The sequence below is a fragment of the Hydra vulgaris genome, chromosome 14, assembly GCF_038396675.1.
Source record: "Hydra vulgaris chromosome 14, alternate assembly HydraT2T_AEP".
Lineage (NCBI taxonomy): Eukaryota > Metazoa > Cnidaria > Hydrozoa > Anthoathecata > Hydridae > Hydra > Hydra vulgaris.
Genome location: NC_088933.1, coordinates 40,892,501 through 40,916,957, shown reverse-complemented (window position 1 = coordinate 40,916,957; position 24,457 = coordinate 40,892,501). Strand labels below are relative to the sequence as shown.

Here is a 24,457-nt window from a genome sequence, read left to right as displayed (position 1 = left end):
CTGATAACATATTTGTGATCATAATTTATTTTCATAAATTAAACGAACGTCATTAAAACTTTATGTTATTGAATTAACAATAAACAAAATCTTATGAATAAAATATTTACATTAAAATAAATCGTGCATTTTTTTAATTATTATGACAAAAATAATTTTTATATTTCAAGGGAATTTATATATTTAATTCCTTAAGATAAAACTTATAATACTTCTTTTTTTTTTTAACTAATTTTTAACAACAATAAAAAAAATTATTAAACAAACTGTTTCTTTAACAAAAAATCTATTAGTTTACAATTGAGGTAAAATGCTTTTACTTACGACTTTATTTCTTCTGAATAAACGTCACGTAACGACATCATCAAAAGATAATTTAAATATTCTAAAAGATAAAAGTTTTTGTGTAGCGCAAAACTGCTGAATGCGTAGGCAAATCGCCTTTTTCGCAGGCAAAATGCGAGCTGCGTAACGCTTCTTAACAAGGCCTGGTATATGTATGTATATATATATATATATATATATATATATATATATATATATATATATATATATATATATATATATATATATATATATATATATACATATATATTCAGTGTAAATATATATATATGTATATATATATACATATACTGTATATATATATACATATACTGTATATATATAAATATATATATATATATATATATATATATATATATATATATATATATATATATATATATATATATATATATATATATAACGGGTGATGCGGAAGTTATCGGACAAATCCTAATTTCATTATTTGAGCATATTAATTAGTTTTTGTGGTTTTATGCGTAGGCATAAATGTTCTATAAAATATTAACTTTATTATTTGAAACACAATTATTTAAAATGAGGTTAAAGCTGAACGAGAATCTTTTCGAAAGCGTTTAAAAATGTTTTTTGTAAATAAACCTTAATATAAAAAGAAAAAATCGTAAATCATTTTGAAAAGGAAGGATTTGCTCGAAGTACAATATATGATAACCTCAAAAGACTTGAAACTGTTCAATCGTTTTCTGATAGAAAGCACCCTGGTCGTCCGACATCCTGGACTAGAAAAAAGAAAGCCGAATTAACGAGACTTGTCAACAATCGAAAAGGGGTCAGTCAGAGAAAAGTAGGTATTAAATTCGGTGTAAATCAATCGACAATTGGTTGTCAGTTAAAAAAAATAAATATTAAACATAGAAAACGTGAAAAGACTCCAAAATATGCTATAGAACAACAAATAAAGGCAAAGAAAAGAAGCAGAAAACTAGTTAACCAACTCTATAACACAAAATCGCTTCTAGTCATCGATGACGAAAAATACTTTTGTTTTGCAGGGGACAACATGCCAGGAAATTCTGGATACTACACAAACAATAAAAAGACATGCCTAGAAAGTGTTCATTTTAAAGGAAAAGAGAAATTTCAAAAAAAATTAATAATGTGGATAGCCATATCTGACCGTGGTATGTCAGCCATTGTTTCGCACTTCCATGGCTGTAGCGATCAATTCATCAATCTATATTAATGAATGTTTAGAAAAACGACTTCTTCCATTTATTCACAAGTATCATGAAGACTTTAACTATTTATTTTGGCCAGATTTAGCAAGTTCTCATTATTCTAAAGATTCTCTAAATTGGATGGAGCAATATGTTTATTACGTTGATAAAGAATCCAATCCCCCAAATGTGCCTCAAGCACAACCAATTGCAAATTTTTGGGGACATTTGGCACAGAAAGTTTACGTGGGAGATTGGCAAGCTTCAACAGAGCCAGTTTTGATTGATCGCATTAAACTAAAACTACAAGAAATTGATTTAAAATTTTTACAGTCGCATATGAAAGGCGTCAGAGCAAAATTGAGATCAATTGCAGATGGTGGTGTTTTTTCATATAAAAAATAATATATTTTTAGTAAAAGATAAATGCTTCATTTAAAAAAAATATTATAGTAGTTTGTTTTTTTTATTTATAAATAAGTTATTGACATTTATATTTTGTCCGATAAGTTCCGCATCACCCATTATATATATATATATATATATATATATATATATATATATATATATATATATATATATATATATATATATATATATATATATATATATATATATATATATATATATAACGGGTGTATACAACCCTCGCAATAAGGGTTGGCATTAACCTAACAGTCGACCTAAAAGTTTTTGAGGTCTGCAAAAAATTGTCAACTTCGTTGCGATGTTAAATGGAAAGACCTTTGTATCAAAGTTTTTTTGCCGACCTGATACTGACCTCTAAAAGATTGATGTCGGCAAATTATTGCTGACCTCAATTTTTTTAATTCTGAGGGTTGTATATATATATATACAGTATATCAGGCCTTGTTACAAGATTTTGCTGCGTAGCGAAAACGCGTAACACATTTCTAAATAACTCAACTCAGCAAATATATTTTGCATCATTAGAAGTTATATTGCGTCACTAGCGTCTTTTCAAGTACCGCATTGTTAATTAAAGTTTCTTGATTAACACGTTAAAAATCATACAAACAGTTTGTTTTTTTCTCACTAGAACAAAAGTTACAAATAAAATCTAAGTTCTTATCTAAAAAATTATTTTTATTATTTTGTTCAAATATGAACTAAATTTTATTTTGAAAAAATATTTTTTTCATGAAACGTAAAATAATGTTTGTTTATTTTCTTATGATTTTACAGTTGGTTTTTGGTTATTTTATTAACTATTAATAAATTTTTTTCTTATTTAATTTGTGAACTATTTTTAATAATGTTTTTAAACAATAAAGAGTTTTTTTTGTTGTTATTTATCAGTTACCGATAACATATTCGTGATCATAATTTATTTTCATAAATTAAACGAACGTCATTAAAACTTTACGCTATTGAATTAACAATAAACAAAATATCTTATTAATAAAATATTTACATTAAAATAAATAGTGCATTTTTTTAACTATTATGACTAAAAATAATTTTTATTTTTAAAAGGAATTTATATATTTAATTCCTTAACATAAAACTTAAAACACTTTATTTTTTTTAACTAATTTTTAACAGCAACAAAAAAAATTATGAAACAAACTGTTTCTTTAACAAAAAATCTATTAGTTTACAATTGGGGTTAAATGCTTTTACTTACGACTTTATTTCTTCTGAATAAACGTCACCTTAACGACATCATCAAAAGATAATTTAAATATTCTAAAAGATAAAAGTTTTTGCATAGCGCAAAACTGCTGAATGCGTAGACAAATCGCCTTTTTGCAAGCTAAATGCAAGCTGCGTAACGCTTCTTAACAAGGCCTGGTATATGTATGTATATATATATATATATATATATATATATATATATATATATATATATATATATATATATATATATATATATATATATATATATATATATATATATATATATACATACAGGCCTCGGCAGGAGTAAATGAGCATGAGAGTGTAGAAAAACTCTCCTAAAACAAACATGGCGAGCCATGCAAGCTGCTCCTCTAAACAACTTCTTACAAAAGTTTTTGGTTTTTGCACGAGCTATCTGTTTATTCATTAAAAAAATTGCTCTTATATTCAAAATTTGGTTTTATACTTGTTACAATCATACGTTTGTAAGTTAATGTTACAAAAATATATGCATAACAAGCATCATTTATTATGCCGTGAAAATATTCTTCAAACAAGTGTTGATTTGTGTTTTCACACTAGCTATCTAATTTAATAATAACATTTTTGAGAAAAAAAAGTACACTTTTGCGAGATCTGTAAGTTGCTCCCATAAACTATTTTAGGGGCCAGAGCCCTGCTGAGGCTTATATATATATATATATATATATATATATATATATATATATATATATATATATATATATATATATATATATATAGATTAAAGAATCGTTTCTTTGAATTGTTTTTTATGCAAATTAAAAGTTCAAATCTAAAACGATAAATTATACCTATTGCTCTTTTATTTTTTATTTGGAAGTTTATTCATAACGACTTTGGAATATAATTATGGATTTTGGATTTTTGTAAAAAAATATATTGGTTTTTTGATCCAGCAACAGATTTTTTTAATGATTATAATGATGTAAATAGACTTCAAAATTTTCTTAAATGTAAACTTGATGAAGAAGACTATATAAAATTAGATAAATTACTTAAAAATCTAGGGATAGCATGTTTATCAAATCAAAACAACAATTAATTAGAAAGTTCAACATACTTTAAAGTGAACATGCAAATGGAAAAGGTATTGCAAGAAAAACAACAAAATATAAAAAGGATGCAGTTTTAAACCTTTGCGATACTGTTATTTCCATAAGCCACAATGATTTTCTGAATCTTGGTCCAAATTCTGTACCATCTTTAAAGTCGATAATATATATGGATATTATAACAACAGCAAAGTCTTCTGCGTTAAAATTAGAATACAACAACAAAGTAGAAAATACACAAAATTTAAGAGAAAACATTTTAAGAGTATTAAAAACAGAGAAAAACATGAATAACAATCTGACAAAAAAACAGAGGATAGCTTTTAGAGAAATAAAAACAATGAAACCATTGCTATATACCTGTTTGACAAAGAAACAGGTTTTATAATTTAACATTTTAAGGCTTTGAAAAAAATCCATGAACAAGTTGGTCCAACAAGAGTTATAAATTAAGACCTAACTATCAGTTACGCGGCAAAAATTAACAACATCCTGCGTTGACTATAGTCATGCAAGATTTCCTAATATCAAACAAGCAAAACAATTTCAAGATATTTTAAATCAACAACATCCTGCAATACAATACAAAATTGAAGTTGAAAACGAGAAAAAAGCTCTTAACTTTCTTGATATAACCATTAAAACCATTAATAAAAACCAGTATAATCATTAAAAATATCACAATAGGAAAATATGAATACGAAACATATAGAAAAGAGGCAATCACTAATATTTAAATTAAACCACATTCAAATCACGATCCAAATATTTTAACCGCTATATTTTAAGAATTTCTCCACAGAGCTTACTCCATCTGTAGTAAACATTTGCAAAATGAAATAAGTTTTTAAACTGACATGATTATTGAAAATGGATACAATGAAAAGCTATTAAGGAATATTACACACCAATTTCATCAAAAAAGACAAAATAAAAACACAATTCCATCAGAATTCAATAATCTTCTTGTAGTGTCTTTACCATGGGTACAAGGCCTTTCACCAAAACTTTGAAAAATATTCCAAAAAGCAGGATACAGAGCAGTATTTAAATCAAACTCAAGTTTAAGATCTTTATTAATATTTAAAAACAAATCAAAACTACCTAGTAACAGCCAACTTGGAACCTATATAATAAGATGCAACTGCTCCATAGTTTACATAGGTAAAGCAAAAATGCAGGTAAATATGCGGATGCATCAACATCAGAGGAGCATTAACAAAAAGAAACCTAATCTATCTGCATTAGCGTTTCATAAAACCTTTTTAAGAAAATTAAAGTTAGAAAATAAAAAGTTTGAAAGAAATATTTGGGGTGGCACTAGATATACAAAATAACATGTGCTTTGCGCGAAATGGTGGAATTAATCATGATGAAAGCCAATATGTCAAAACTATGTTTTGGGCGTCTTTTTTTAAATTTAAAAACAAAAGAAGCCATCCAAACACTGACATCACTAATAACAATTTTATATAAACTATAACAGTTAAAAATTTTTGTTATATTTATATTATACGTTTATTTTTAATAAATAAACTTTATTTGTTCCTATGTTTTATTTTATTTTTCCTTGGGAAGTTATCCCTAACATATATATATATATATATATATATATATATATATATATATATATATATATATATATATATATATATATATATATATATATATATATTATATATATATATATATATATATACACTGCCGCTCATGGAAGTTAGGACAGTGGAGATTTTTTCGAAAAAGCAAAATTAATATATAATTAGGTTATAGAATTTTTAATTTATATTAATAAAAATTATATTTTTTATACATTTTCAATATAAAATATATTATTAGTCAGTTTTATGTAATAAAAATGTACAAAAACCATTATAATAATTAAATTTTTTTTTCGTCAAAAAAACCACCCTTTGATTTAATAACTGCTTTAACTATTCTCGGCATTCTTTCAATTAGTTTTCTAATTGTTTCTTTTTGAATATTATTCCATTCCTGTTTTATAATGTTCCATAAAGGAGATTTTGATGTTGGACATACAGTTCTAATTTTTCTATCCAGTTCATCCCATAGTAACTCAATGGGGTTGAGGTCTGGGCTTTGGGGAGGCCAGGTCATTACACGTAATACATTTTCAGCTTTTTTTGATTCTAAATAATTTCTACATAATAATGCAGTATGTTTAGGGTCATTTTCATGCATCAGAATAAAATTATCTCCGATTAATCGAAGTCCCGAAGGGATTGCACTTGTTTCCAGGATATCTCTATAATGTTCTGCTCTCATTATACCATCGATTTTATGCAAATATCCAACTCCATCCAGAGAGAAACAAAATCAAACTATCACAGAGCCTTCACCATGTTTTACTGTTGGAACCAGACATTGAGTTAGCATTTTTTCTTTAGCAGATCTTCTAACGTAAACTCTTCGCTTATTTCCGAAAACTTCAAATTTTGACTCATCGGTCCAGAGTACTTGTTTCCATTCATCCATCGCCCAATTTTTGTGGAGCTGTGCCCAATGAAATCTCCTCTGTCGATTAACTTTTCGTAGATATGGTTTTCGGTAAGCAACACAACCATGCAAATTAGCTTTTTGCAATCTTCGTTTGATTGTACTGACAGAAACTTTTTTTTTCGATCACAGTTGAAAATAGCTGTTATTTGTGAAGCAGTTAACATTTGGTTACGCTTACTGATGATTTTTATGCATCGGTCATCAGTTTTTGTTGTTATGCGAGAAGGATCTGGACGATTTCTATCTTCCAAACTTTCAGATTGTCGATATCAAAGAATCGTATAGCTAACTGTTGATTTACTTTTTTCAGATTTAATTTTTCAGCTATTTTTCTAACTGTATAGCCTTCTTGAAGCAAAGTGAGTATTGCTGTCCTTTTTTCAACACTTATTGGCTTACCTTTAGGCATATTTTTTTCAATATTTTGAATTTACACAAAAAAAATAATTTTTAATTTTACCTTTGAACTTCTGCACTTGAAATTTTTAAAACACTAACACAAAATTCACAAAATATCTGCAAAAACACAGTAAACAATAGAAATACTTGTTAAATGACAAACTTAAAAGATTTGAGTTGATAATGTAAAATACAGGCTCATACGTGACCTTTAATATGTTTCTGCGTTCTCTGTTTATTTATTTAAAATTATAAGACTTTTACTTGTGAGTACAATTTATGTTATTTTAAATGTTAGTTATTTTAATATATTTACATTAAAATAACTTAATTTAGAATTTTTTTGATGCAAATTTTATTTAACTTGATTTATTTTTATATAAGCATAAATTTTACTAGTATAAGTAAATAATTTTATAACATAATTACATTTTAATATTGTTCTTTTGAAAAAATATTTTTTGTCTTAATTTCCGTGAGTGGCAGTGTATATATATATATATATATATATATATATATATATATATATATATATATATATATATATATATATATATATATATATATATATATATATATATATATATATATATATATATATATATATATGTATATATATATATATATATATATATATATATATATATATATATATATATATATATATATATATATATATATATATGTTGGGATAACTTCCCAACATAAAAAAATAATAAAATAGGAACAAATAAAGTTTATTTATTAAAAATAGATGTTTTATTAAAGTAAAAAAAAAATAAAAAGCAAAACCATTTGCATAGCAAGATCATTCATTTATTCAAAAGTAAATGAAAACTCTTTTCAGATTATCTGCTATTCTCGCTTTTTTTTTCTAGATTTTCACCATGATTATTATAATGTTAATAAATTTTAAAATTTGGTTTGATTATTATTACCTAACGGGTGACAACTAAAAAATGAGACTGGATTTAAAGACAAATATCTCTTTAAAGAAGTAAGATAAAACAAAAAGGAAAAAATTTCTAGAAAGTATTTTTATTCTAGTTTTTAAAAATTTTATGTGTTTTTATTTTTTATAGAAAAATAAATAAAAAAATGAATTCAAAACAAGAAGAGATTAGAAAACGTGTGTATGATTTTTATTTAAATTACAAAAATGATGGTAAAATGTTCACTTACGACCACTTTAAAGTTGAGAATATACCTAAAAGTACTATTTACAAGATAATTAAACGTGCTGAAAGTGAATCTGGGTACCAAAGATTTCAAGGAAGTGGAGTAAAAGCTAAAAAAATGACCAGGACAAACATTGAAAGGCTCAAACTCATGTTTGACCATAAGGAGTTTCTCAACGACAGGCAGCTAAAAAGTTCAACTGTACTCAGCAACACATTAGTAAAACATTAAAAAAAAGAACAAATATTAAATCAAGAAAAAAATGACGATTCCAAAATGCTCTGACCAGCAAAAAGCAGCAGCTAGAACTAAGTGCAGTCTATTGTGTCAGAAATTCGAAAATCGTAAACCAATCATTAATGTTGAGTCTTATTTCACGTTAAATCACTCCAGTATCAATGGAAATGATATATTTTATACTAGTGATATAAAATCTACTCCATCTACAGTTAAATACCAAAAAAAACAAAAGTTTCGAAAGAAATTACTTCTATGGATTGCTTTTTCTGAAAATGGAATTTCTCAACCTTATTTTGTACCAAGTGGACTGGCTGTAAATCAAAAAATCTATTTAAACAAATGTATTAAGAAAAGACTTATTCCATTCATCAATAAGTATCATTCAGATGGTGCATATGTATTCTGGCCAGATTTAGCATCATTTTTTGGAGTAAAATTTTGGAGAAAATTTTTGGAGTATTTTGAAAGGCTTTGTCTACAAGAATAATTGGCATGCAGAAAATTTTAAAAAATTACGTTCTAGAATCAAGTATTGCCTTGATAAAATTGATATTGAGCTCATACGGAGCCTGGCTCAGTCTTTACCAGGCCTAGTTGATGAAGTCAGAAGAAATGGTTTAATTGAGAACAACTGATTATATATTTAAAAACTAGAATAAAAATACTTTCTAGAAATTTTTTCCTTTTTGTTTTATCTTACTTCTTTAAAGAGATATTTGTCTTTAAATCCAGTCTCATTTTTTAGTTGTCACCCGTTAATTGATTACATTCTTATTGTTAATTTACTTAGGATAAAAAAGTTAAAATACGAGTAAGTTAAGTCTTTACAAAATGATAAGTTATGAAAAATAATAGTTTCAGAAAAACAATTGGTGAGAGAGGCGAAGAAAACTTCTTTAAAATAAATTAAATTATTAAAGGAGTTTAAAACACTCTAATTTACAAAAAAACAAGGACTCCAGTATGCCTAAAAGAAAATTTATTAAAAAATGGAATTTTAAAGTTTGTGGCTTAAAGTTTGCAAATGATTCTTGAGGTTTAATTTGTTGTAAAACATGCAGAAAGTATTAATATTATTAGGTAATTGTAAGAATATTAGTACCCCCACAGATTTTGCTAGTTTTTATATGATTGAGGGAACTTTATAAAAATGAATTCTATGACAATTTCAGCTTATAACTCAGAGTAGTTTATGAAATTTGACTATATTATATTTATCTAATATATTCCAGTCCTCCTTTCCCTCTCAGATGTTTGTTTGGAGGTTTTAAGTCAGATGGCTGGAAAAATATCTTTTTTTCTTAAAAATTTGTACTTGTAAAAAATGTTTTCTGGATTAGTGGAATCCTGTGAAATGGTCTGAGACTGCCTATATCACTATATATTGTTTTAAATAATAATTTTAATTTTATTTTAAAAAATATATTAATTTTAAATAAATTTATTGTATTCTTTATTTATATGCGCAAGAAGCCTAGCTATTCTTGATGATATCAAAAAAAAAAGAATTGTCTAAATCAATAAAAAAAAAAAGAATCTAATCATCTTTTATTAAACATAAGAATTTTCATATGCAAATGTACATGTAAGCTAGGCTACCAATATAAAAGCATAAATTTAAATTTATTTTTCATATAATAATTTAATAACTCAAATGTTCATGAGTTTAAAAAAAAGTATTTAGGTGAAAAATGATAATGTAAAACTTAATAATAATATAATAAAAGTTAGTGATAAGTTTATGTTCAGATTTTTTTACATACCTTAACAGTTAAATATGCAACCCTTTATTGTTATATTAACTATACCCTTATTGTTTAATAACTGTAGTTAATATAACTATATTAACTATATAAACTATACCCTTATATTAACTATACTAAGTCCACCATCTCTTGTTGACCATAAAAGTTTATTCAAATGACCGTGTAGGTGCAACTTTACTATAATATCCTGCCCAATATTGTCAATTTCACCAATATAATGTAATGTATCATATTTACACAGATTAAGTCCACTGACTTTCAATGTATCAATAATTTGAAATGAGGTTGAATTGTTTACTAAAAGAAAAGATTCCTGATAATATCCAAAAATAATACTTTATTAGTTTTGTGTTTTTATGAAGATTACTAGTAACTAGTTACTAGTAGATTGTTACTAGTAACAGTTAAGTTATTCAAAATTTATTAATTTATAAATTAATTTTTAAATGATTGCTAAAAATTATTGTATTTTATTTTAATTTAAATTATTATTTGTTTAGGTAATTGTGGAAGATGTAAATGATAATTCACCAATATTTACAAGGCGATCGTATAAAACATCTATATCAGAGTCTTCTGAAATTGGTACTATTGTCTTTAACAAGTTGACAGCTAAAGATGATGACTCTGGAGAGAATGGAAGAGTTACATATAGTTTTTTAAGTGACACACCTAAAGATTTACCATTCTCATTAGATCCTTTAACAGGTGCCTTGAAAGTGCTAAATAGACTTGATTATGAAGTAAAAAAGAGCTATACTTTTTTTGTAGTTGCATCTGATCATGGTGTTCCACAGAGATCAGATCAAGTTAGTGTGACCATTGATGTTGAGAATATAAATGATAATTCGCCCCACTTTAAGAATTCTTCATACATCATAAGTATTTCAGAAGATGCTATTCGAGGTACTCCATTGCTGCAAGTGCAAGCTGAAGACCTAGACTACTTAAGCAGTGAGAACTTTGAATATTCCATTGTTGATGGGGCTCATTGCTTTCAAATTGATGCATTTTCAGGTATTGTTTCATTAGGTGGATGCAAATTAGATTTTAAAAAACAGAAAGAGTATAACTTAAAATTAAAAGTGATAGATTTGAGTGCAGGAGAAGATCAGCAACCAGGATTTGCTAATCTAACTATTAATATCTATGATGCAAATAACAACTATCCCAGGTATTATTTTTTATGTAGCTAATAACAACTATCCCAGGTATTATTTTTTATGTAGCTAATAACAACTATCCCAGGTATTATTTTTTATGTAGCTAATAACAACTATCCCAGGTATTATTTTTTATGTAGCTAATAACAACTATCCCAGGTATTATTTTTTATGTAGCTAATAACAACTATCCCAGGTATTATTTTTTATGTAGCTAATAACAACTATCCCAGGTATTATTTTTTATGTTGCTAATAACAACTATCCCAGGTATTATTTTTTATGTAGCTAATAACAACTATCCCAGGTATTATTTTTTATGTAGCTAATAACAACTATCCCAGGTATTATTTTTTATGTAGCTAATAACAACTATCCCAGGTATTATTTTTTATGTTGCTAATAACAACTATCCCAGGTATTATTTTTTATGTAGCTAATAACAACTATCCCAGGTATTATTTTTTATGTAGCTAATAACAACTATCCCAGGTATTATTTTTTATGTAGCTAATAACAACTATCCCAGGTATTATTTTTTATGTAGCTTTTCAAAGGTTTTAATATTTACATATTTATTATTGCATGATCTTTAAAAAAGATTTCCTAACAATATTTAAGATTTAGTGAAAGCAAAATTCATTGTTGATTTTATCTATATGATGGTGAAATACATTTAATGTTGATTTTTTACACATGTTGCTATAAATATATTAATAAAATCAGTGAACTATACAATATATACTGTCATAAATACACACAAGAAGTAAAATGAATGTGACAAACAGGGTCAACAAAATGTTGTTATCTGATTATTTTTGCTTATATTTATTTGTATGTCTTTGCAACTTTTAGTTTACACTGTTTTTTTTTATTTAAATAGATTTGCTGAAAGTATTGTTACACTTATGGTTGCTGAAGATGTACCTATTGGAACAATTGTTGGAAAAATCACTGCTACTGATGATGATAGTGGAGATAATGCAAAAATTTCTTACTTTTTTCAAAATCCTGATGAAAACTTTCTGCTTAATAAAGATACTGGTAATTTAAACATAAGTTTTTGTTAATAAAGATTGAAGGAGTAAAAAAATTCTAAAAGTTGCTATACCATTTTATCATTTAAAAAGTTACCATTTTACCATTTAACATTATTATTAACATTTTCTTTAATCCTGAATATAACACAGATATAACATCATCATATTTGTTTTCTTTAATTAAATTTGTATTAGCCAAATTTATTTGATGCGGTCTGCACACTTATGTTTACAATGTAAAGAAAAAAATAAAAATGGTAGCTTCTCAGTTTGATAAAGTATCAACAAGTGTTTTATATTGTAATATTTGTACTTTTTCTGGCTAGATTTTTAAAATGCTTCAATTGTATTGTGCTTCTGATTTATGCTTTATAATAATTTTAAATCAAAAGGTTCAAATAGTCTACTCAATTACTTGTTTTAAACAAGTTTATAAAGAGAGATAAAATACAAACAATTTGCCAGACATTATTATTCCAGTTAAACAATATGAAAAAAAATGCAAAAAAATGATGCAAAAAAAACTGACTAGCTAAATTAAAACTTGAATCAATCATAAAAACAAAGTGATATGCTGAAACAAAAATACAATTCAGCAAAGAGAAAATTATAGTTATAAAAGTTATAAAAGGAACCTTTCATACATACAAGTTCAAAAATAAAACTTTCAAAATGTTAAAATTGCTTTTATCTCGAAAAAATTACAATGGGAGCAAACTTTAAGTTTTTTATAAATTTTCTTAATGGTTTTAACATAACAAAACCAGATTGCCAAATTTGACTTTCAACATAACAAAATTAAATTGCAAAACTTGATTTCAAAATAATTTCAGTTTTTTTTTTTTTGCAATCATATATTGAATTAACTGTTTCTTTAACAATTAATAATAAGGTATTATTTTGTTTAATTTAAAAATGTTTGAGATATTGGTCTCTAGCAGGTATGATTAAAAAACGTAAAGTTTTGCATCTGCACACTCAATCTGTAGTTGGTGTTAAACATAACATTGAGGAAAATTTTCTACTTGTTGTTCATGGCCCAACACAATCAACATAATCTTGAGTTTTCTAGTCTAACAAACTTCATAATGGGCCTATCAGGGTCACATATCTTTATCAGGGCTACAACCATATTTATTGTTGATTAGGCTAATAAAGTATAGGCATTTTTTTATGTCCTACTTTAAAAAACATTCAAATATAATATAAAACTTTGAAAGTTTCATAAAAAAACCAAGTAAATTAGATCGTCAACCAGCTGTAGTTATATGTTTTCTGTAATCATGTCACTTTTTTGTGTTTTGTTCTATGCTTATGTAATTATTACTACATCTTTTTGGAGCCATGCGGTTATTAAGGTCAATATTTAAAATACTTTTATTAAAGAGATCTCTATTAATGAGAAATATTCTATGCCTTTTAAACCATCAAGTGCTTTGTAAATCAGTATTTTCAGTATTATTTGGGATGATTTTCAGTGATATTTGGGGTGATAAAAGTGTTATTTTTTCCTCAAGTATTATTATCATTTGAATCTTCTGTGATTTTATTGATATAGAAGTCAGTGTTTTCCATTTTACTGTTATCTATGTGAAGTATAATTGGATCAAATAACAAGGTATTAAAGCAAATCTAATCAGATAAAACAAAGGCAGTTATTTGTGAATATTTATAATGTAAATGTTGACAAACAGATGATTTGCGTTCAAATTTCAATATAATCAGTGCAAATTAAACACATCACAACTAAACAGCCATTTTTTAAAAGTGTTATTTCAATTTTTAAAAAATTAATGATACATCTTTTTAAAAATAGTTTAGTTCTGGATCTGCTGATACAGCATTTATGTCATCTCTTTTTATTTTTGTTTTTTTTAGGACTCAGTTAATTTTTAAAAATGATTACACTCTTTAGCTGTACTGTGCAAGATAAAGTCTAAATCTCTTCTTTTATAGTTTTCATTGTAGATAGTATTTTATCATTATTGTGTTTTAAAAAACACAAAAGTGAAAGTAAGCAACCCAGTACACAACCTACTAGAACTAACAGGACAACTGCCATGTTTTATTTCTGGATTAAATCAATCAAAATGTAACTGATCTCAAATAGTCACTATATAATTTTATACTCTTAGATTTAATGCATGTAACATTTAACCAGGTAACTGCTTTATTTTGCAACTTTTTAACATTCTTTATGCATTTTCAGGAAGTCCGCAGTTCCCTTCCTTTTTATGGTCACAATATCTGTTAATGATATCTTTACTAATTTTCTTATCGTAAAACATCTTGTTTGATGACCATTCAGCTATAATTTTAAATATTTTAAGTGAGACTGCATTGAAAATACATGTTTGCTATTCAATAACAATATTCAATAGCCTATTCGGCTTCAATTTATTTTGTCGCTTTAAATAATGTTAATACATTTGCATTTTGTTTCTCAATTCCTCGAAAGTACCACATAAGACTCTTTTTCAATTTTCAATCATTTACTTTTTTAACAATGATGAATTAGGAACTATTAGCAGCAGGGACAGTATTGTTTAGTTGATTTTTTTCAATAACAAATTTACCATCTTTACTTTTTTTTTTTTAAAAAGTGCTTTCTCACACCATTTTAAAAAGATTTTTCATAGTTTTTTTTTTTTACTTTTATTCAAAGTTGTTGTGGTAATCTTCCTATTAAAATAATAATCTTCCTATTAAAAGTAGTCTGTAAAGTCTTCCTATTAAAGTAGTCTGTATTTTGCTGTCATTATTAAATCTGTAACTAAGTTAATGATTCTTATATGATTTTATGTTTATTTCAAAAAAATTTTTTTGTTTAAACAGTAATGGGCAAATTAGTCCAGCTGCTAATGGGTTTTGATGCTATTCTTTATTTGATGCTTGTAACGTTTTATTTTAAGATTCTGAGGCTCTTGATTTTTATTTAAAATTGATTTAAATTAACAAAATGAACTGAAAAATTATCATAATTTAAATTTTAGAGATTTCTATTTTAAGATATATAGCATTCATTAAAAAAAATTATTTCAAACTTCATTTACATCACCAAAAATAGGTAAACATTTTAGGGTTCTTTGTAAAATAAATATTTTCATGATGTTGTATTTACAAAATTAGTGACGCTAAGTATTACTTGAGTGGTGACTACAATATAAAAAAAAACAAAAATTAAACAGTGTGTTATGACATAATATCAGTTAAAATATGCAAACATGTTTAAATGAAAAATAATATTATAAAAAAGTAAATAATTTTATTCTGTTCTGAAAATAGGTAAAGCTGAAAATAAGCTTGCAAATTTTTAATTTATTATACGAATCACTCCTTTTTTTAAAAAAAAAAATTTTTCCACGATATTTTCTTTGATCTATAAATTTTTTTCCTAATAATTTTGTGACCAAAGTTAATGAGCACATCACAAGCTCCACCTAAGCTTAAGGTTTATGAGCTCCTCCTATCTAAGTTTCTTTTTGCTAGATAAGTTGCCTTCATCATGGCTAATGTGCCTCACCTGCCCCAATATAAGATCAATTTAATATCATGACCAGGTCTTCCTTAATTGTGCAATTAAATATTTCTTTAGGTGAGTTGTATACTCAATTAAATCTTGATCGAGAAAAGAAATTATCATATCAATTAATTATTGAAGCAGTGGATCATGGGAAGCCTATATCCCTATCATCAACAACAACTGTAATAATCAGCCTAATTGATGTCAATGATAATGCTCCGAAATTTGTTAAGGTAGGTTTCTTTTGTTAATTGGTTTTCTTATAATTTTTCTCATATATTTTTTCCTTTTTATATTATAAAAGACAAGAAGCAAAATATCAAATTTAAAAAAAATAATATAAAAATTGAGAATATTATTATTATTGTTATTATTGATGTTATTATTATTATTGTACTGTTTATTAAAATATTTTTTTAAACCAAATATATAATTAACAAGTTGCGCATAATTATTAATAAATTATTTTTTATCTTAGGACAACTATGATGTTGAAATTTTAGAATCTGTTGCAATTGGAAGCTTTGTTACAACAGTCTCTGCAATAGATGATGATGATGGGATTAACAAGTTGATAAGTTATTCTATAGAATCTTCTGGTAAGCTTTATAGTTTAAAAAAAATTTTTTTTTAATTTATTTGTGTTGTTTCTTAGGTTTCTGGGTTATTTATTTGATTTTTTAGGTGACATCTTGTTTCTTATAATTTATTTGGTTTGTTTCCAGGTGATGACTCATTTGCAATTGCTTCTGATACTGGCATAATAACTACAATCAAACTTCTTGATAGAGAAGTAATCCCAGCTTATAAAATAACAGTTGTAGCAACAGATAAAGGTATTAAGCAACTGAGTACATCAATACTTGTTAATATTATCCTTAAAGATGTTCAGGATAGTTCACCTGTTTTTGAGAAGTCCATATATTACTTCAGCATCAATGAAAATTCAACAACCAAAACAGTTGGCAAGGTAACAGCAACTCTTGCTGACAAAGACTTTCAAAACAATTTAATTTATAGTATTTCAAAAAACATACAAAACTATTTCAATATTGTACGTCGAACTGGAGTTATTGAAGTCTCAAGAAGTTTAGATTATGAAATTCAAAGTATTTATATACTTGAAGTTCGTGCAAGTGCTCCTAGTGGTAAAGAAGATAAGTGTGTTGTGAATGTGACAGTTCTTGATATAAATGATCACCCACCTGTGTTGAATGACTTTTACATTTTTCTTAACAACAATAGTGATTCAGATAATCTGGTTTTTAAAGTTCCAGCCACAGATGTCGATGTAACCAGTAAACTAACTTACTCAATACTGAGAGGAAATGAGATGGGATTTGTGAAGTTGTCTGAAAATACAGGAGAATTATTACTTCAAAAAAGTATTATGAATACAGTTTTTGAAGTACAAATCATTTTTCAAGTAACTGATGGTGAAAATACTGCAAGTGCAACAGGCCATATTACAATGTCAGAGATTAACAGTGGAATGGTTAGTAGAAGCATGTTCATCATTCTAAAAAATATGACAAAAAATACGTTTTTGACTGCTCAAATGTTGACAAATTTTAAAAATGCACTTTCAACTGTTTTTAGCTGTGACTCCAGAAGAATATTTATATTAAGTATTGAGGACTTTATGACAACATCTAATGCTTTTCCTCTATTAGAAGTTGTAATATCTGTTAGAGAGGAAACAACAAATGATTTTTTACCAGTAACAAAATTAAAAGATTTATTTTATCTTAACACAGCACGCTTTGAATTCTTATTAAATATTTCTGTTCTTTCAACTGACTATTGGAATGATATTTTTTGTGGTGCTGAATCGTGTGAAAACTTTCAAATGTGTTCTGTTGATTCATTAAATTCAGAAACTAAAAGCAACACTGTATTTTCAACTAATGTAGTATTTCGCGGTGTTCACATAAATCAAAAGTTGGTTTGCACCTGCCAAACTGGCTATGGTGATGGACCAAATGCTCCAAATTCTTGCTCACAAAAATTTAGTTTGTGCTATGCAAAGCCATGCGGTCCTTATGGAAAATGTATTAGTACTGATGAAGGATTTACATGCATTTGTGATGTTGGATACTCAGGTACTGTTTATGTTTTTTTACCTTGTTATTATTATTGTCAGTCTTTTTTATTTAATTTTATAAAATATTTTCAACATCATCTCTCGCAGGAAAGTATTGTAATGTCAATAAAATAACTTCTAAATGTCCTGGAACATCCCCATTTGCTTTGGATTCTAATCCTTGTGGAACTAATGGACAATGTGTAAATGAAGATAAAATCGGATTTCGATGCCAATGTCATTCTAAAATTGAAAATGAATTTTGCACCTATTCAACTGCACATTTTCAGAAGGAATCTTACATTGCTTTGAATGGTTTGTTAAGCTTTATCTATTTTAATATTTTAAAGTGAAATCAAAAATTGCTAAAATGTTAAATGATTAAAATCCTAATTTAATTCTGTTAAAAATACTATTAATATTGTAATAATAGCACTAATATTAAAATAACACAGCAATCTTTTTAAAAGGCCATAAAAATAATGCTCAAAACTTGATATAGAACAAATAAAATTTGTTGTCCATATTCAGTAGGCACACACTGTTATCATGCTAAAATGTTAGATAATAGTGTTATGTTGGTTTCATCAAAATTATAAATTCTATAACAATTTTGTTTTTTCTAAATATTTTTGTGCATGTTTTGATGATTTGTACATTTTAGAAATGCACTAAAAAATGAAAACTAAACTAAAGAGAGAATTAGAAAAAAACACTTTAAACAGCAAAAAGATACAAATCTTAAAGAATGAGAATATAAGTATAAGATAAACCTGAAAAAATAAAACCATAAAAAAAGTTATTTTTATAGTTTTATTTTTTTAAGTATATCTTTTATTTGTTTTCTTATTAATAAGATTTATTTATTTATTTGTCAAAATAGCCAAAGAGCTGTGTCAAAAAATCATATGCGTGGTCAGAAAAGGTGGTTTGACGGCTCTTGTGAAACAATCATATATATATATATATATATATATATATATATATATATATATATATATATATATATATATATATATATACACACGCAGATATAAGTATTTGTCTTTGTGTATGTGTGTTAACATGTATAAATGCAGTAGTAGACAAGTGATAGGACATTCACAAATAAATTATTTTGGAATTTGTTTATATAAAATACAATATTTACTTATAATTTGAGTTTTATAAACAGGCTTAAAACAGCGTTGGAATTTGACTTTATCATTGGAATTCGCAACTCATGATTCAGATGCACTAATATTATACAATGGTCGTTATAGCAACTCAAATGACTTTATTGCTATTGAGATTGTTAATGGGCAAGTTGTTCTTAGAATATCAAAAGGTAGTTTGAAAAATGAAAAGGAGAAAGTAACAACTGTTGAAAGTTTTATTGCTGGAGGTGTGAATGATGGAGAATGGCATTTTGTTTCAGTTTTATATCAAGATAAGGTTTTAATTTTTTCTGTTCTTTTTATTTTTTTTTGTAGTTTTTTATATGTTAAACAAGACTTGAAAATTCTTATGCAGTAAGTTAAAATTAGCTATTTTTATACTTTTATTGTGTCTAGAGGAAAATATTTGTTTACGAAAGAGTATAATTTATAAATTTTCTTTTCCATTTTCTAATAAATTAGGTTATTTCATTGGCTGTTGGTCAATCTTGTGATGTTAATATAGCTCATCTTATAAATCCTGAAGGTTTAATGAGGCATTGCAGTGCATCTAAAATTGTTGATGGAGAAATGAAGTAAGCATGTTGGAGATTTATAATAATAATGATGATGATGATGATGATGATGATGATGATGATGATGATGATGATGATGATGATGATGATGATGATGATGATGATGATGATGATGATGATGATGATGATGATGATGATGATGATGATGATGATGATGATGATGATGATGATGATGATGATGATGATGATGATGATGATGATGATAGATTTTGTTTCTTTCTTATCAGTTTCCTATTTCTACTATCTTCTTATTCCTTTGGTTCTTTTTCTTTGCCTTTTTCTTTTATCTCAGAACATCAAAATAGAAACTGTGACAGAAATATATGATTTGGGTGCAGTACACTCATAAGAGCCTGGGGAGATCTTGAGACCTGCTTGATATAAAGCAGGGAGTTAGCCAGCCCTGTTGGGTCTCATTATATGCAGTATTTCTAAATGCTCATAAAACTAAAATTTCCAATTTAATGGTAACAAAAATCACATTCTCCACCTAAAGTTTGCCAAATTATATACCAAGTTTTATCATAGTTTTTAAAATTATTGCAAATTAATAACTTTTAAATATTGTTAAAAAAAGATAGAAATGTTAACTTATTATTATTATTAATAAAATATATGGCAATTCCCCTGCAAGTAGCTTATAAAATTGGTAACTCAATATTTTGAAAAGCCTTCTAAAAACATCAAGTACTATGTAAAAATGTTAGCTAAAAATAAAGTTCAATTTTAATAAATAAAAAGTTTGTTTAGTGTAACACCTACAAATGATGTTACATCAAAAGTTTTGCCTGTATGAGCTGGCGATTTGTGTGATTCATTGAGTTTTTCACTATAACACTTTTTGTGCCTTCATTACAAAAAGTTTCATTTAAATTCTAAATAAAATAATTGCAATAAAAATGGTAAATGTTTACTTATATAATGTAGTATGTAAATTACTTATAAAAAAAGGAAATTGTGTATAATTTTTATAAAAATTTTTTTTTAATATTTATTTTAAAAATGAATTTATTTAACAACTTAAAAATTCAATTCAAAAAAGTTAAAAATTAGAAGAAAAAAAAAAGAACTTTTTGTGATTAGTTGTATCCCTCTGATTATTATTTTTTTTTGAAAAAAAAACTTATTTTCTTATTTTCTTTTGTAGTTTTACATTTTGTCTTTCTTTTTTTTTCTTTTTTAGTATCACTTCTTTGTTCTGACATCAAATATTATTTGACGTCAATACAAAAAAGTTTATTCAATTAAAATTTAGGATTTTCTTTTTTGCAGTTAATTTCTAACAACTTTATTCAATAAAAAGTTTTTCAAGTTTATATTAGTTACTACTATTCAATCTAAAAAAATAAACAAGGTCATTTTTTATACATTTTCTTGAATTAAAGTTAATATGAATAAAGTATACAAATATTAAAAAAGATACTTAATATTTTTCTTTTTTAATTTCTTATGCTATTAAATGCATTTTTTAAAAAGTTCAAAATAGACTCTAAGGTTAAAAAAGATAAAATTGAACTAAATCTAATTAGGATTTATAAATTTAAAATTTTTCATTGAGAGTCAGCCTGATGACTTTGGTTTAAAATAAGATATAAACATATACTTTGATGTATTTTTTAAATAAAAGTAGAAAATCTGTATTCTTTAAGTAATTACAATTTTCAATTTTTTGTAAGTCATCTGTCGTATTAAAAAGCAAAAACTTTTTTTTCAACACCACAAACTAAGGACAAAACCCAATCTAATTGTGTAAGTTGTTAACCTTCTAAGTATAATGGTGAAACAACACTTCTTTTTTTTTTCTAAACATTGAAAAAACTTTTTTATTGAAAAGTTTATTTAATTTTAAGGTTTATTTCTAATGTTCATCTTGAAACAAGTACAACTTTTCTCATTCATTAACAATATATCATGTGTGATATACAATAATATATCATGTGTTCAGGATTATTTGCAAAGTACTTTTACATTAATTCATCTGTTGAATGCAATTTTCTATTTTATAAATCCTTTTTTTGTCCTTGTATGAAATACTGTTTTTGTATTTGAATTGGTTCTTCTAATAATATTTTTTTTGTACAAGATGTGAAAACTGTAAATATAATTGAACTTGCTTCTACATCCAAACTTGCCTCTCTTACCCTGCTGTAAGGCTGAGTGTCTTTTACTTTTTTGCAAATGTTACCATGATTGCTGCTCAAGCTATTCTAAACTAAACTATTAAATTCTATTGTTTTAGTATAACTTTTTTCATGCAGAAAAACTTTTATTTATCTGGTTTTTTTTGTTTTTTTTTATGTGATTCACCTCTTCAAGGCCGAGAAGGCCACTACAGATGAGGAGGCTACTTAATAGTGGTTATAACCCTCTCTCAACTCTATAATTCCGAAACACAAACCTTGGTGAACAAGGCCGCTGCGCGGAGAAACAAGTTTAGCACGGTACTACCAGGGACATGGTGGGGATCGAACTCGGAACCTCTCGCTTTTAAAGCGAGCGCTTTACCACTACACCACTACCGCATTTTTACTGCAAACATAAGTGCCTTAGAATTCTCTCTTGTCTTTGTGTTTTACTATTTCATTTAGTTTAACTTGCCTCTCTTACCCTGCTTTACAGCTTTCAAAGTCTGTAAACTGTTTTTTCTCTCTTTATTTACTAGCAACTGCCAAAGGAAATAGAAATTGTTTACCAGCTTGTTGGAAGTAGATATAAAGTAGATTATAAAAATATTTATATACATATATTTTTTTAAACTAGATCATTGGATCTCACAGCTCCTCTGCTTATTGGTGGATATCCCTTCCCATCACAGTTTATTCGTACAAGCTCAAAAAGTTTTGTTGGTTGTATACGAGACATTACAATTGATTATAAAAAATTTGATTTTTCTTCAGCTATTCAAACATACAACATTTTTCCTGATTGCCCAAAAAAAGAATATTGCAGCAAAGCTAATCCGTGTATACATGGCCGTTGTATTGATGGTTTATACAAAGCCATTTGTGAATGCAAAATAGGATTTATTGGTGAATTTTGTGATCAAGGTATATAATAAATCTTATATTTAATTAACAAAAACATTAAATTAACATAAACACACACCTTAAATTCAAACATACATCTTTACCACATATATACATCATGCAAACATTTCTATATATATATTTCAACCACAAGTTATTTGTTAATAGAAAAATTATTTAAGTAAGGATGAGTTCAAATAAAAATAATTTATTATAAATAAAATAAAAAGCATGCAAGCTAATGTAATAGGCTGTATGTGTATATGGGTGTATTGGGTAAATTTGTGCTATTTGTGTTGTTATAGAAGATTTATATCTGGACTTATGCCACCATATAGGCCACCCTAGTCCACCCTAGTCATACATCAAAATACCATGATGGGTTTAATACCTATACATGGATTTATAACTGACTTTTGAATCAAAAACGTTCCCAATCATATTTCTAAGACCAACATCCTTCTCCGCGTCAACAGTTATTGTGTTAGGAAAATAGTTGTGCTTGTTAACCTTAAAACCTTAAAGTCCAATATTATTAAAACTTTGCCGTATAGTCACACAAGCAGTGAATGCCTGAGGGAAAAATGAAGTGCACTAGAATAAGAAGGAATTATTTTTCAATCAAACAGTATTAATTTTTAGAAGAAAAAAAAGTAAATATATGTATATACACCCAATTTATATGAACCCAATTCCATGTGAGATGATGTCCATTTCATGATGTCCTTTTTTTTTATAAAATTCAATCCTAATCTCATATTTCACTGATTTTTACACCACTTAAAGATTTTAATAAGTTATGAACATTCCCAAAATTTTTTGGGACTATTCAAACTTTGCCAAAGCTTCTGGACACAAGAGGACAGGAAAAAATAGAGATATAAAGCCAGAATGCTTTTGCAACACCTCATCCCTGATTTTACTATTGTTATTGCAATAAAGGTTAAAGTTACAAGTGTTATGTTTATTTTTAAATATTTTAAGTTATTTTATTGGGTTGTATGTCCTGGATGTTTTCGCATGGAATTATTCATGAGCAAAAGAAAATTTGAGCAAATAGCAACAAACCAATACAATGTGTGCAATAAAATAATATTCACAATTATAATATAACAATTATTAACAAAAGAAAATATGAGCAACAAATCAATAAAATGTGTGAAATCTAAAATAATATTATTTAACTTGATTCACTCCCAACAGCTGTTAATTGTTGGTGGTCCTTGGTCTACTAGAAATACTTGGTTTTTAATTATTCAACAGTGGTTTCTTGCTTGGTTTGGAAGAAACAAAACCTGATTAGATAAGACCACAATTCACACAATGTTTTGAAATCTTAATGTTATTTTGCTCTAATGTCTTAGCTGCTTGCTAGTCATTTTTTAGTTTTTTTGCATTTTTTAGTTTTCTTGCATAAATTAAAATTGCGTAAATTTTGTTTAAATTTTTAACTGAAGGCTAAGCGTTTTAGAATCAATTTTTTTACAAATAACATCTTTACTTGCAAGGATAAAACATGTCAAAA

At 26.2% G+C, this 24,457-nt stretch overlaps 1 protein-coding gene across 3 annotated transcripts in view; it reads left to right on the top strand.

Moving 5' to 3' along the window:
• The window catches only part of LOC101234289 (cadherin EGF LAG seven-pass G-type receptor 2), a 62,420-nt gene that overhangs the window by 2,459 nt on the left and 35,504 nt on the right, over positions 1–24,457 (top strand). For 2 of the 3 annotated variants that reach the window (XM_065817277.1, XM_065817278.1), the window contains exons 2-10: positions 10,866–11,539; positions 12,412–12,572; positions 16,164–16,324; positions 16,570–16,690; positions 16,817–18,193; positions 18,283–18,489; positions 19,349–19,608; positions 19,794–19,906; positions 22,667–22,953. In XM_065817277.1, the coding sequence (XP_065673349.1) occupies positions 10,866–11,539; positions 12,412–12,572; positions 16,164–16,324; positions 16,570–16,690; positions 16,817–18,193; positions 18,283–18,489; positions 19,349–19,608; positions 19,794–19,906; positions 22,667–22,953 (3,361 nt within the window). Of the gene's footprint in view, positions 1–10,865; positions 11,540–12,046; positions 12,058–12,411; positions 12,573–16,163; positions 16,325–16,569; positions 16,691–16,816; positions 18,194–18,282; positions 18,490–19,348; positions 19,609–19,793; positions 19,907–22,666; positions 22,954–24,457 lie in introns of those variants that run through there. The other variant, XM_065817279.1, reaches the window with a different exon arrangement.